The sequence below is a fragment of the Gymnoscopelus microlampas genome (genome assembly GCF_963454915.1).
Source record: "Gymnoscopelus microlampas genome assembly, chromosome: 7".
Taxonomy (NCBI): Eukaryota; Metazoa; Chordata; class Actinopteri; order Myctophiformes; family Myctophidae; genus Gymnoscopelus; species Gymnoscopelus microlampas.
Window position 1 is genome coordinate 47,197,760 of NC_139944.1, and position 15,398 is coordinate 47,213,157.

The 15,398-nt window shown below is 41.7% G+C and overlaps 1 protein-coding gene across 1 annotated transcript; it reads left to right on the plus strand.

Moving 5' to 3' along the window:
- Nucleotides 1–312: 312 nt before the first annotated feature.
- On the plus strand, nucleotides 313–14,613 carry wdr77 (WD repeat domain 77). The gene is made up of 10 exons (XM_084061637.1): nucleotides 313–700; nucleotides 2,909–3,094; nucleotides 5,218–5,359; nucleotides 6,163–6,212; nucleotides 6,447–6,517; nucleotides 6,723–6,780; nucleotides 8,218–8,289; nucleotides 10,856–10,964; nucleotides 11,055–11,123; nucleotides 11,649–14,613. The coding sequence occupies exons 1-10, from the start codon at nucleotides 592–594 to the stop codon at nucleotides 11,794–11,796; spliced, it is 1,014 nt and encodes a 337-aa protein (XP_083917763.1). The 5' UTR covers nucleotides 313–591; the 3' UTR covers nucleotides 11,797–14,613.
- The last annotated feature ends 785 nt before the right edge of the window (nucleotides 14,614–15,398 follow it).

The window sequence follows — 15,398 nt, forward strand, 5'->3', positions numbered from 1 at the left end:
AAGAGGCAACAGTTATACTGTTCTGAGATGATTAAAAAACATATATATATATATATATATTTTTTTTTTAATTTTCATATTATTGTAGTACAGTAAAAGTATAATATTTTCCTCTGAGGAGCTGTAGTGGAGTAGAAGTAAAAGTATTGAAAATTGTAAATAGCCTACTGAAGAAAAAAACGCGTACAGTACTTGAGTAAATGTACTTGCGCAGTACCCATCACCCAACAGTGGGAGGCAGCAACACGCCAGATAGTCAAACTAATATAACAAGAAGAAGAAGAGCCTTTCAGTGCAAGCGGAAGTGTGTGGAGTCAGTCTGCGCCACATGTGTTGTTAGTGCATTCATTTTACAACACTTGTGTTTAGATGTCGATAAAGCGACCCGTTTAACTATCTGCATGGGAAAAGTATTCTATTGACTCTCCGGTTTTTGTACCTTAATGAACAAGTATTAAGATACCACGTTTTAATAATAATTACAGTGGTGTCCACACACACAGTACTGCCATTACTTAGCTAGGGTTTACTTAGCATCGCAGAAGCAGAAGAAAACGCAGGGAAAGGTCTTTCTACCGTAAAGAGCTCTGAATGAAAGGTGCTGTGAACACCAACATGATCAAGGAGAACCGCTGGAACATTCCTCCCAATGCTCCAGCATGCATGGAGAAGCATCTGGATGCGGTGCACTACAGAGAAGGTATATGGATCTATATATAATGTGCGTGTGGTGTTAGTTACTGGCTAAGTAAGTTTATTAGCAGTTTGCAAAAAAAAAAGTACAGTTCAACACAAGGTCTGCTAAGGCAGTGGTTCTCACACTTTTTCATGTCAAGGACCCCCAAATTGACACTTATTAGCCCGCGGACCCCCATTTGAAAAGATAAGCCAGGGACCCCCATGAGAGAAGATTTTTACGATTCTAGCAGTGATTCTCAACCATTTTAATTTCAAGGACCCCCAGTTTGACCTGCATTAGGCCTACGGACCCCCATTTTGGCATCTCTATCTCTGGGACCCCATTCATATTGTAAAATGAATGTTAATTTAACTCTGAGAGTGTACAAATGGAACCCAATGGACCCGTTAGGGTCCATTGGGTTCCATTTGTACACTCTCAGAGTTACAGACCCACCAGGGTCCATTTGGTTCCTACCCATTATTTAGCTGGGGACCCCCTGGAACCCCCTCAAGTACTCCTGGGGGTCCCCGGACCCCACTTTGAGAACCAACGTGCTAAGGGGATTTTAAACCCAAAGAAAGCCTATGGCTTGAATAGAATACATGATTAGAACAAGGTTCAAGGTTGTACTTTATTGTTACATCTTGTGTTCAGGTACATAAGAGTAAAACTTATTTTGGTTTGGCTTCCTTCAGACAGCAGCAGCAGCTTAGTTAATAATAACAATAGAATAATGATAGAAATCGTAAAAAGATGAGATAAGAGAGTGCAAAAAGAGAATTAAAAAGAGCATCATCAATTCAAATGTACATGTGTATAAAAAAACTTGTATATTATTATACACCAACAGCATTTTTTTCTTCTGTAGCTGCCACCTAACTTTGTGTAAACAACTTCACAGTATATTCTTTTAACAGCAGATTAGGTATAGTAGTAGTAGAACATGATTAAAAATTTGACAATTAAGGTCTAATATTTCTACAATTGCTGCAAAACCTGTATAGACCAATTATTTGTTTACTAACATTGAGACTGGACGCACAGGTGATTGTTTCACGCAATCAATTCCCAACCTGTTGTTTTGGGGTGCGCTGGTTTCAGCACACCCCAACCCCCTCTTGTGTGTTGACTAGTGAGGCGCGTCCTAACGAGACCTGACAGAATGGGTTTCATTGAGCGCATACTGGTTGCGTGCATACTGGTTCTTATCAGTGTGACGTCGTCTGTTAAGGGGTCTATATCCAGTCATTTTGGGGCATAAACAAGAAGTTGAAGGATAAAGTTAAGTCTGATAATTATGTACCGTGCATGTTCACATCATTTTTTCAAATATAAAATTTTAAACATTTTGGACAAAATAGCCAGTTTTACACCGAGGTGCCCAGATGTCCCTATAGAGCGTGCCAAAAATCCTGAACAAGTGTCTTTTGGTAGCAGTGGACATCTTTGAGGGGTATAAACCAGGTTGACTTAACATTGCCCCCCCCGTGGTGACGACACGTTGGCACGCTCTATAGTCAGGGTTCCCACGGTCATGAAATTCCTGGAAATATTTTGAAATTAGAAAAACTGTTTTCCAGGCCCTGGAAAAGGTTTGGAATTAATCAAATGTTTTGGAAAATGTTCAAAACTGTTAGTTTTCAGGATTCAAATTCTAAAATGGCAAAAGTAGCAGATCTACAAGCTCGAAACGCGTCGCTTCGCGCCGCGTTTCGAGCTTGTAGATCTGCTACTTTTGATGCTTTTGTGTGACACTGTAGATGAGAGGTTTCTCCCCGACAGCAACAAAATACATTGTTTTTGTCAAACATTACGTGAAAGACAGGTAAAATGTGGTAAAATGCAGTGCTACTTGATACGTTGTTAGCTTGTAGATCTGTTCTTTTTGTCACGTGACGCCTTCGCTCGAGTCCGTCTTGGGCCATTGATGGCACACTGGTTTAAGAGTCTCATTATTGCACTGTATGATTTCTATAGTGCTGGAAATGAGGTAAAATACTTTGGAAAAGTTATGGAAAAGTTTTGAAAATTCATTGTTAAAAACGTGTGGGAACCCTGTATAGTGCCCACCTATCCTGTATCCGTAATGTTTCACAACCAAATAGGGTTTGCAAAATTAGCGGGTCGGCCCCATAGCACGTGAAATTCCTGCAGCTGCTTATTGTTAACCTATTTTTAAATGTGTGTTTATATCTTTCTCTTTTTGTTTTCTTCTTCCTTTTCTAGATGGCACCATGCTGCTCGCTGCCTCCAGTCTCAGTGGCAGGTGTTGGCTGGGATCCATTTGGATCTACAGTGATCCAGAGCAAGCTCCCAACGAAGGGTTTTGCAAAGCCGGCGTGCAGACGGAGTCTGGTGTCACAGATATCAAATGGTTGTCAGGAAAGGGTGTTCTGGTGACATCGGATTCAGGTGAGTTGAGTGGACGTGCAATAACAATGATGTCAGTCACTTCTCAATAGTTCCAACCAGGGACGTGCTGAGGGTTTTGGAGAGGCAGGGGCTGGAATTTTAAAAGGGATTTATTTTTACACGAACAATTACCGTACTTTTTGGCCCGAAACCCCCCAAAATCGTCCACTTTCGCCGGTTTTCGATCGCCGATTTTTTTATTGAGTTTTGGCCATTGTCGCCCGTTTTTCTTTAATAACACGGGCTAGGAATGTCGTACGCCGACAAACTAGATACCTGAGTGAAGTTCACTTTGAGCTGCATCCAATACATTAGGGTTTAACATTTTCCGGGAAATAGCTCATTTTAATTCCCGGGAATTTTCAGACCTTTTCCCGGGCTTCCCGGGAATTCCCGTTAAAGGGTAAAAAAAAAAAAAAAGTGCCCACTAAAATGCATTTATATGTAGATACTTAAATAGCCAATTTTACACCGAGGTGCCCAAATGTCCCTATTGTGTCCACCTATGAACTTGCACTAATAATGACTTAATTTGATTTTTTAAAATCATATAAATATAATATATAATAGCCTATAGTGCCCTGCCCTGGCGGAGATCTGCCCTGTTGCGCAGCGGGTGAAGACAATTAACTTAACGAGGAGCTGCGCTCAAAACGCACTCAAACAATGTCAAACTCTAGCTGCTGAAATAAACGTTCCATTTGTATCATTATTGACAAGAGAATTTGCAAAAGGAATATGTATTTATTGTCCATCAGAGCGCCGGTGAGGTCACAGCTTTTCTCTACTTTTGTAGGATATTGATTTGATAGCCTAAACTTGTCATTTGTTTGCAGTTATTAATTTATATTAGGCTACTTGCTGGATATTATAAGACTCCATTTTGGGATGTTGGCTGTATGTTGTCTATTAATCTATATTTTGTTGTTGATCAAATGTGGGGTTTTGTAGTGTGATTTTGATGTGCACATGCATGCGCTGCCAGCACTGACAATCAATGAGACAGACAGCCGTTGTGCAGTTCACTTGTTCTACTGGGTAGTTCTAGTAAAATGGTAGTTTGAACGTTCTAAAATGCAAGTGTAGGTAGGGTAGGCTACATTAATGATGATAAAAAAATCGGACCACATCGGTCTAATTCTCTCTCTCTCTCTCGCACGCGCTCTCTCTTGCTCTCTCTCTCTTCAGCTCTCCGGTCTGTCCTCTCTCTCTATCAAAAGCATTGCTTGGCTTGTGCGCATTTTAAGCTGGAATATATATAGGCTCGATCAAACCTACCTAGGCCCTTATACAGCATTTCACTTGATGTTGAATCTGAACTAGTCAACTGGTGTCTACCATATTGACAGCAGAGGAAACAGTGAAATCAGCGTGCGCACTGTGCAGGGCAGGCATGGGGCATCACGGCCAATTGTGTTTTATTTTGTTCATTACTGTTACATTCATTCAGTGCGTCCCATATTGGTTCACAACGGGACGATGGGACCCTGCCCTGGTCGGCAACGCGGCAAGTAACTTGCCTAATTATAATAGTAATTCCTCCACGCTGTAGATAGGGCTTTCTACTAATTAGTATTCATTTCTAACAAGAAAAAAAAAACGGGAAGCCCGGGAACCGAAGTGAATTCCCGGGATGGTAAAAAACCCTGAATTCCCGGGATTCCCGCATCCCGGGAATCCCGGTGTTAAACACTACAATACATCCACTGCCATTGCCGTCTGCCTTACCGTTAGGCCGCTAGGGACAGTTGGAATTTTTTTTTTTGGAGGTAATAGACTTTTTTTCCTTTTCTTTTTTCCTAGTCTGGAGAGGGCACTTTTTTACAGACGGGTAAAAGGGCAGGGGCTCAAGCCCCTTTTCATGTCTATGTGTGCACGTGCCTGGTTCCAACTGTGATGTAGTATCTGCTATTTCTGCTTTTTTTAATATCTGAAAATGTATTAAAAAATAATTCAACATGGAGACGATTATGAAGATTATGCAAAAATAATTGCGGTTAGACGACTATGTAATAATTGTGACGGGCCTACTTGTAGATCGGCTATTTTCGCTAAAATGGAGATGCAAGGTTTCTGCCCGACCGCAACAATATTCAAATTGGTTTGTCCGTTCCCTTATGCAGGTGCCTTGGAGTTATGGGAACTGGCAGAGGATGAGCGCCTGCTGGTTAATCGTTTCAGTAAATACGACCATGACCACATCGTCACCAGCGTGAGCCCCACAGCTGGGACAAGCAGTGCGGTCACTGGAAGCATGGACTGCAAGTTAGTTTTTACACTAACACACTCGCCTCAGACTCGTTGGCCAATCGGCTCTGTGCATAACTGTAGGCCCCGGGGTTCCAGAAGAAGGTGGCTTATCTGTTTTCCTTTTTTCAGTTCAGTTTTCCCATAGCTTGGTTTGTTGTTTGATAGGCTTGGCAGCAAAACCGGAAACGCACATGACGCCTTCATATGTGTTTCTGGTTCAAATCTGCTGCCGAGCCAATCAAACGAAGCTATGAGAAAATGAACAGGTAGGGCTGTCACAATTACACAATTTAAGTTGACGATTAATTGTCATACAAATAATTGCGATTAACGATTTTAATTGTAGTTTTGGCATTGGAACATTATGCGTACAAAATTTATTTCTGTTTGCCTTTTAAGCTTTGTAGTCAAAAAATGTGCAGGGCAGATAATATGGATAACTTAAATATACAAAGGAATTACTGACATTTAGTCATTTTATACTTAAAAATAAATTGTTGATCTACAAGCTTACAACGCGTTGTAAGCTTGTTGATCTGCTATTTCTGCTATATTTGGAATATGTTTGAATATATATATATATATATATATATATATATATATATATATATATGAACATATTTCAACATTGAAACGACTGACGATTATTCAAAATAATTGCGATTTTGTAATAATTGTGACAGGCTTACCTATGTGAACCTGGGACTACAATTATGCACAGTCTATTCTAGTGTAGCAAATGTAACAGGGACTGTTGTGTACTCACTGGTATTGTGACTGTTCCTTCCTAATGGGGCACCTTCATTTTCTTCCTTCAGAATAAAGGTCTGGGATCTTACTGAGGAGACGGTGGTCAGCACATATGATGGTAAGAGGAAATGTCCAAGAAACTAGATTTATAGATGACAGAAATGGAGATGATTTGTAATAAATTCCCTGATCTTGCTCCAAGTTGGAAAAAAGGGATATGCTTGTCTGTGTATCTGAATTGATTCATGAGGTTGATCAGTTTGTGAAAGCGAATAGAAAATTAGCATTTCTAATAGATGGCATGAATATAATAAATGTTATATATCACTGAAACTGAATGTCCTTTCTACAGCACACTCAAAGCCAGTCATTTCTGTGTCCTGCAGTCCAACAGAGGAGTCACTTTTCTTGTCCTGTGGCCAGGTAAGTTATGGATTTATAACATTTTGTCTTGTTTTTAAATGAATATTTGTCCTTAGCTACCCTCTTCCACGATTCTTACTCAATACTTAGATTTGTCCTCAATGCTACACATATTCCCCTAAACAGAAATAGTTCGGCAGTACTTGTGAAAGTACTGTAAGGATACTCTTATTCTATTCTAAACTATATTCCTTTCATTGTTTAGGATGGCCGTCTGTTGATTTGGGATAGGAGGAAGCCATCTAAACCTGCTTCAAAAATAGGTGAGCAGATTCAGCAGAACAACCTAATGGTCTCTGATATTTAGGGTTGGGTACCGAAATACGGTTCCAAGTAGGAACCGATAAAGAAATGGTCGGTACCGGGTACCCATACAAAACATGTAATTTCGGTTCTGCATATTGGTTCCTAGACGCGCTAAAAGCCGTTCAAACAAAGGTGTTGAGAAGTCCTACACAAACAGCACAATCTGATCAAAAATCACAAATCCGGTAAAACACCATTGTATGGGGAAGTATACATCAGTTGCGTCTCTCTGTATGGAGGAGGAGTAGAGAGCTGCTGCTTCTCTCCGAGCGCAATCAGCCCAGCCACATTCCTCCCCGCATCCCCCCCCCCCCCCCCCCCCCCCCCCCCTCCCCTCACTCACCACCGTCTGAACTGAAGTAGTAAGGGAAGGAACAGCCTGCCTTGCAAACTTTGTAACCAAGATTTGCTGTTGTCATCTTGAGAACTAGAATTCACATGTCAGACGGTGTAACATTAGTTAAAAAAACAGCGCTAGTTAAGAGCTCGCGCAGGGCAAAATAATTAACACCAGCTGGGAACGCTTCTGTGTGTGTGTGTGTGTGTGTGTGTGTGTGTGTGTGTGTGTGTGTGTGTGTGTGTGTGTGTGTGTGTGTGTGTGTGTGTGTGTGTGTGTGTGTGTGTGTGTGTGTGTGTGTGTGTGTGTCTTTCAAAAATGAAAATTAAACTGAAAGTGACTTCTTCAAAAGGAAGGAATGGCAGACCTAATATTATTAATGCATTTTGTCTGTGTGCAATAATGCAACTGCAGACATTATAATTCCTTTTGCTAGGCTATTCAATATTCGTTTTAATTTCTTGAATATTGGCAGGGTAATGTTTTGAGGCATATTGTATTTTATTACTACACAATAGTAAATCAATAATTCTACACAATAAATACATGTTTTAAATAACTGATCTCAATATGGACCCATTATAGTTATGATAAGTTTTGCCATAATCATGTAGCTCTACAACAGAGGCACAGCAATGGCACAAAAAAAAATTATATATATATTTTTAAATTAATAATTTTCGGTTTTCGTCCAAGTGTTTCCTGTATTCGGTATCCGGTTTCGGCCAAGAATTTTCCATTTGGTGCATCTCTATTAAATAAACATTTGACCTCTTATTTTTTTACCATTTTGGAACCGAAATATGGAACCGATAGGAACCGGATCCGATAAGCAGAACCGGAACCGGACTCGTAAAAATCCTAACAATACCCATCCCTACTGATATTTCATAAAAACGATCGTTAAAGTCTGATTGAAGCTATGATTTTTCCACAGCCTATTGGCTATATGATATGTAGAACAACAGGAACATATTGTGCCAATAGTTTTTACAAGATTGTGGATTATAGATTGGAGTCTGACGACCTAATACTGTATATGAACTTCTATTCTCAGATGTGCAGTCCCCCGGTTGCTGTACAACCTCTTTGGCTTGGCACCCTCACCTCAGGAGCACCATTGCTTATGGTAAGGACCACCTGTTTGTTAAGGGCCACTTAACCAAGTTAAGTGGATAATGCATCGACCAAAGCGCCTTGAAAAAGACACTCAGAGACTTCTATCAGTATGTTAACTGCCCGACACGGGCCAAGAACATCCTCGACATGTGCTATGGTAACGTCAAAGACGCATATAAATCTGTTCCCCTTCCCCCCCTGGGCGCCTCTGATCACGTTTGTATACACCTTTTCCCTGTGTATCGCACTGCACTTAAGCGTGGCAAAGTACAGAAAATATGCGTTAAGAATTGGAACGACCACAACGCTTGTGAGACCCTTCGAGGTCTACTAGAATCCACAGACTGGGATATGTTCAAGGCATCTTCTGCCAACATAAATGAGTTAACTGACGCTGTCACGAGCTGGTCACTGTATTGTGAAGACACTGTAATTCCAGATAGAATTATCAAAGTGTACCCAAATTCCAAACCTTGGATAACCAAACCCCTCAAATCGCTTCTTCAGAAAAAGAACAAAGCTTTTAGAGAGGGAAATACTCTAGAACTGCGAAATGTGCAGAAAGAAATAAAGAGAGAGGTTAAAGTTGGAAAAACGCAATACAAAGAAAAGATAGAAGCCCAACTCAGAGCAAACAACATGGGCTCCGCCTGGGATGGCATGAAAACCATCACTGGCCTGAAAGCCAACGGTAGGAAGAAGGTCGCATTAGCCGACTACAGCTGTGATAAGCAACTAGCTCAGGACCTCAACGACTTTTATGGCCGATTTGATGCCCATGATTTTAGTGAAAATCACGCTGAGATCAAAAACAGACTACTGTCTGCCCCCCCTACCAGTTCCTTTTTCGAGGAACAGGATGTGATTAAGTGTTTTAAAAAATGCAATCCTAAGAAAAGCGCAGGCCCTGACCACATCGGGGGTCGCCTCTTAAAGACCTGCGCCGACCAGCTTGGTCCCATTTTCTACTTTTTATTTAATATGTCCATTAGTCAACAGATCGTACCACTCCTTTGGAAACAGTCCACTGTTGTCCCTGTTGCCAAGAACAGCAACCCAAAAACGCTAAATGATTTCAGACCTGTGGCCCTTACCTCCCTTGTTATGAAACAGTTTGAGAAGCTAGTCAAGCGAGAACTTGTAGCAAAAACTGAAAGCCTATTAGACCCTCTTCAGTTTGCTTATAGAGAAGGCAGAGGCGTCCAAGATGCAATCGCCACTCTACTCAATCTAGTGCACAAACATCTAGAGGGAAAGAAAAACCATGCCAGGCTGCTTTTTGTTGATTTTTCATCAGCGTTCAACACGATCCAGCCACATGTTCTGGTCGAGAAACTAATTAGCACTTTCAGTCTGGACCCATGCCTGGTGGGCTGGATCCTCGACTTTCTTACCAACCGATCACAATGTGTAAGAGTCAATAATACACTGTCCAGTCTTCTGTCATCCTCTACTGGATCACCCCAGGGGTGTGTGTTATCTGCCTTTCTATACATTCTATATACCAACGACTGCCTTAGCCATTTCCATAATTCATTCATAGTCAAGTACGCTGACGACTCGGTCATTGTCAGCCTGCTTGGCAATGAAGAAAATGGCCATGGGCAAGTGCTCGATGATTTCCTGTCATGGTGTGACAATGCTTTCTTACAGCTGAATGTCTCAAAAACTAAGGAGCTTTGCATTGACTTTAGACTGTCACCACAATCTCCCCGGAAGAGCCTGACCAACGGAGAGACAGTAGAGATTGTAAAAAATTACAAATATCTGGGTACAATAATCGATGATAAACTGAAATTTGACCTCAACACGGACATGATGTATAAAAAAGGCCAGCAACGCCTATACTGTCTGAGAAAATTGGCTAAGTTCAATATCGACAAAACTCTGATGAAACTGTTTTACTGTGCCTACATAGAATCTGTCATTTCCTTTTCTATTATCTGTTGGTACGGTAATCTTTGTGTCAAGGACAAGAATTCCCTGGGTAAAATTGTGAAAGTTGCCTCCAAGGTTATTGGTACAAACATGAACAGCCTTGGACTTCTCTTTAATAGACAAGTGATCAAAAAAGCCAAGTCGATTCGTTCAGATACTGCTCACCCACTTAACACCGAGTACGAACTCCTTCCTTCGGGCCGTCGCTTGCGGACCCCCAGTGCCACAACAAACAGGCACAAACTGTCCTTTATTCCCATTTCTATCGGCAGTCTGAACTCGGTCATGGAGAAGCCAAGGAGAAGATAGCCTTTAGTTAATACGTGCACCGAGCAGTCTCCTTGCTGTCCACGTATTCTTTTCAATGGACATGTACACTGCACTGACTGAATAGCACCTTACACTTTGCTCTTTATGACCTAATGTGAACTCTATGTACCGGCTATGGATGTTTTACTGTTCTGTTGTACTGTTTTTACTGTCTGTTTTAATGTTGTTGTACTGCACTTGATGCTATATGCTGCAAACCAAATTGCCCCTCGGGGACACTAATAAACTTGAACCTTGAACCTTGAACCTTGAACCTTCAGTCCGGCAAGTCCTTACGCTGTGATTAATGTATATTCCTTGTGGCTCAGGTGACGAGCTTGGCAGAGTGACGGTGAGGGACTTCCAGGGAACAGAACAAGCCCAGACAGAAGACATCCATTCCCGCAGCGTTAATGGCCTGGCTTTCTCTACACACGGGTAAGCCGTGCTACCACACTCGAGTCTAAATGAATAGCCTCCATATGCGGTCTTCAAAAACTTAACACCCCCTTGTCCTTTCTGCCACAGCACCCCCTTGCTAGCGTCCATCAGTGATGACTGTACCCTTGCTGTGATGAATGCTGAGCTCAGAGAGATGTGAGTTTTTTTTGCACCACTTCGTAGCCGCAGCCTCAGTGCAATTACGATTTAGGCATTTAGCAGACGCTCTAGACAACAAAGCAGAGTGCAAAGAGAACAATGTAGTGCCTCAGAGAAACTAAGACACCAGGTAAACATCAAAGCCTGTATCTGTGTGGAGTTTGCATGTTCTCCCTGTGTCCACTAGGGCAGTGGTTCTCAAACTTTTTCATGTCAAGGACCCCCAAATTGACACTTATTAGCCCGCGGACCCCCATTTCAAAAGATATGCCAGGGACCCCCATAAGAGAAGAATTTTTACAGCTCTAGCCGTGATTCTCAACCATTTTAATTTCAAGAAAAAACAAAACAAACGTGAGCAAGTAACCAACATAACAGTACATCTGCATAGAAAAAGTTGCATCTATCAAAAACAGGTGACGAGAATGAATAAACTAGCATCTATCGAAGAAAGAAATACAAATGTTTCTGTGCCGGTTCCCACTTACAAGACGTATAACGCGATATATTTTCCACATGTAGATACAGAGACAGGCGGCACCAGGACTTTGTCAAGGGTGTAAGCTGGCTCCAGGGGGGCTCGGACACCCTGACGACCGTGGGGTGGGATCACCAGGTGTTGCACCACACAGTGGGACCCGCCTCCGGAGAACCCACCTCCGCGACTTAGACCCACCCAGCAGCCCTTCATAGACCACAGAAGTCTTGGATGTTAGACCCCATGTTCCCTGGGTCACCAGAGTGTTTTCTTTATATTTCATTTTCTTTTCATTCAAAACCCCATAGACCTCTTTTAACTCACGTCATATAAAAAAAAACGAGTCAGTCGATTCGGTCAGGGAGGTGAATCTGTGTTGTTTATGTTATTGCCAGACCCAGGGGGTCGGCCTACATGAGGCTTTGTCGGTCGGTCGGTCCCTCTTTTCCTCTGCACACACGTCATGCGAAGTCCGGCCATTCAGATTTCAACCACTAGGGGTCTGGCAGTACCAGGTCTCCTGGTTCCCTTGTTTAGTTATATTTCCAAAACATTTCTGAGTTGAAACAACTGAAAACTGACAACGCTACTCCTACCGAAAGGAAAACATCTTAATACAACACAACATAATGCTGATTTTGTGCGCTGGCGCCGGGAGGCGTACACATGTGTAATGGAAGATTGTTGGTGGCCTTGTCTTACTCTTTGGATAGATGTGTACCTTTTTCACCGTCAGTTGATTGATGTTTCATATCCATATGGGTAAAATCGTCTGACCGATTCTTGTATTTTTGGAACACAGTTCTTAACACAATGAGTGCCAAAAAAAAATCCCACGAGGGCGCTCTTATGCAACTTAGGAATGATACTTGGACCCTTTTAAAAGGAAATGGACGGATGTGACGCCATCCCAAAAGAAAAAACGGACGTGCATCCGCCCCAATGATGGGATCGTGAGAAAAAGGTCAATATCTCCATATCTTTTTTTTGTGGTTAAAACCAGCCCTTTTCGATGCGCAATCTCTCTGCAATGGCGGATCGTGGTAGAAATGCTATTGTTCCAGTCGTTAGACGGGACCCTTGGCCATCGCCCAGACACCTTTTTTTTTTACATCCAGGTCCTCTTTGTGGCTTCTGCAGCTCTAAAAAGATTGCCAATAAACGCACTGGCCTGTACCCCGTTTTAAAAAACCTCTGGCACTCAATGTGTTAAATGACTGACGTGATGTTAAAACATCTATGGGATTTAGAATGGGGAAAAATGACAAAAATAAAAATGTGTGTAATGTTGTTGGTGTGTGAGAAAAGTGTAGACTGTTGGCTCAGAACAAGTACCTAGTGAATACATATACACAACATAAAAAGGTGTTATACATAAATAAACTTTTCATGAACATTATAGTTCAAGGTTTGTTGTTGTAACCTTTTTGTGTACAGGTACATACTGTAAGAGTAAAACTTATTTTTGTTAGCTTCCTTCGGATATGGTAGCACCATTTGTCGTTAAAGAATCAAGACCAGGTCTAATAATGGCATGGCTTTCCTTGTGCATTATGTAGCTGTGAAGTTACTAGTTTTGCAGTTTGTGAACAAAGCAATAGACCTTTTACACAGCAGCCATTTTGACGAGAAACAGTTGGTACTAAACAGGTGTTTGATACCAATTAATGTTCACGCATACATGGGTTTGGTATTTTCTTTTACGTTTTACGTTTTTTCCTCTGTTTGAAAAGAAATCCCAACAGATTGGCTGGCTCCCAGACAGTGGCGTGCACAGACATTTTGAGGGGCAGGTGCTCAAGTAAATTATACTTTTTTTTGTTTACTTAGTCTGCTCTTTTTTCCCTCTACACCTATACCTCTTTGCCAAAAATAGCCGATCTACAAGCCCACAACGCCTCGTTGTGGGCTTGTAGATCTGCTATTTTTGGCTAAAGTTCTCAGAAAAGGGATGCTAGGTTTCGAGTGGTTATGGTAAAAAGAAAAATCGTATCACATAAAGATTTGGCGGACCCCATGTAGTAACTCTGAGGACCCCCTAGGGGTCCCGGACCCCTGTTGAAGACCCTGCTGTAAACTGAAGAAAAAAAAACGTTTTTTTTTCAAAAGGGCACTTCTGGTCAAGAGGGCAAAGGGCAGGTGCTCTAGTACCACCTAGAGTCTATCTGTGCACGTCCCTGCTCGCAGACAATAGTGATCAGATTGTTATTTGATGAGACTCTGGGGAAGCCTGCAGTGGTTGTCTTGGACAATGGACAGGGCATGTCGTCAAAGCAGCTCAGTAACTGGGCAGTGTACAGGCTGTCTAAGTTCAACAGGAAAAAAGGCCAATATGACACAAGCACATTTTTAATTAAAAACGCTAAAACGCAGTTGTCATTGCAAGATTATCTATTGTCAGCCTGTCAACAACTGCAGTCTCATGATGACGGGCCTGGTCAGTCTTTAGTTACATACCTCAATTTATACTATGCCAATCGAAAAACAAGAAATCTGAGAATAATGTGTATCAATGTCTTATTTTCCTTAACTGATTATTTGACAAAAGTTTGAAATCATTCAAATATAGTGTTTATTCATGCGCTTGTCCAGCAGCTCTCATTGAATTCAACGCATTCCGTCAGGGCCCCAGTTTGCCTCCCAGTGCGTAACGTATAACGTTATCTTTCCTTTACCATTTCATACCATTGGCAAGGCTTGGAATGCGGTATCTTCTCTTATTAGGGATCTTTGACTAAATGCAATCTGAATGAGTATCATTGATAACATCTGTGTGTTTACTCTACAGTTTCATATGGCTGCTGTATAAAAGGTCTCGTCGTATAAAAGGTTTAATGCACTAACGCGTGATTGGCAGAGCAGCATCAGCTGATGTGTATATAGTGCTTGCCAACGTGTCGTCACCACGGGGGGGGGGGGGGGTGTGGCATAGTAGCTGCAGACATACTGGTGGGGGTCAATGTTAAGTCAACCTGTTTATCCCCCACCAAGATGTCCGCTCTACCAAATGACACTTGTTGACGCCCCCTTCAGGATTTTTTGGTACGCACTATACACACACATGCCAATGTCAGCTTTAGCCTACATCTTAAAATGCAAACTGGAAACATTTCATTGTCGTACTGTAGTGGGAGAATTGCTTTCCTTCGTCCTTTTGCATTGGAAAAGTTCCTGCTCTTACATTCTATTATGCTCCCTCATGTTCCCTCTCTTTTGATATCTCACACATGCATACCAACCCCAAGTGCACTATACTTGACTATATTTTGTCTCATTATACTACACTTTAACTTTTGTCAACACGAATTCTGTCATTGGGTTTCATGTAGATGGCTCTTTTTCTTTGCTTTTTTGGGGGGTGGGGTGGTGGGTGTAAGGTGTTAGATTTTGCATCTGAATTTGCATCCAATAAAGTTCTTGTCTGTATATACAATATGCAGTAATATGATCATCTGTCACTTCTTGATTTGAAATGGGACCCCTTGTAAAAGAAAATCGGGGGAAGATCATTTTCCACTCAGACTTCTTTATGACCCATCCTACTGTACACACAAGCAGTCTGTTTTACTTCATATCTCACAGGTCAAATGGCATTGCTTCATGTTTTTGTAACAATATTACATAAATCTTTTTGTTGTAATTATTCATACACTGTCGGCAATACAGTACAGTAGGCTATTTAGGGTCGGGCAAGGAAGCCATGAAACGTGGCATGAACTGATTATTCACCATGTGGCTGAGTGCATGCATTTTCAACCGGTGGCTCAGGCTGCATTTCCACTAGCTCCTCTTTA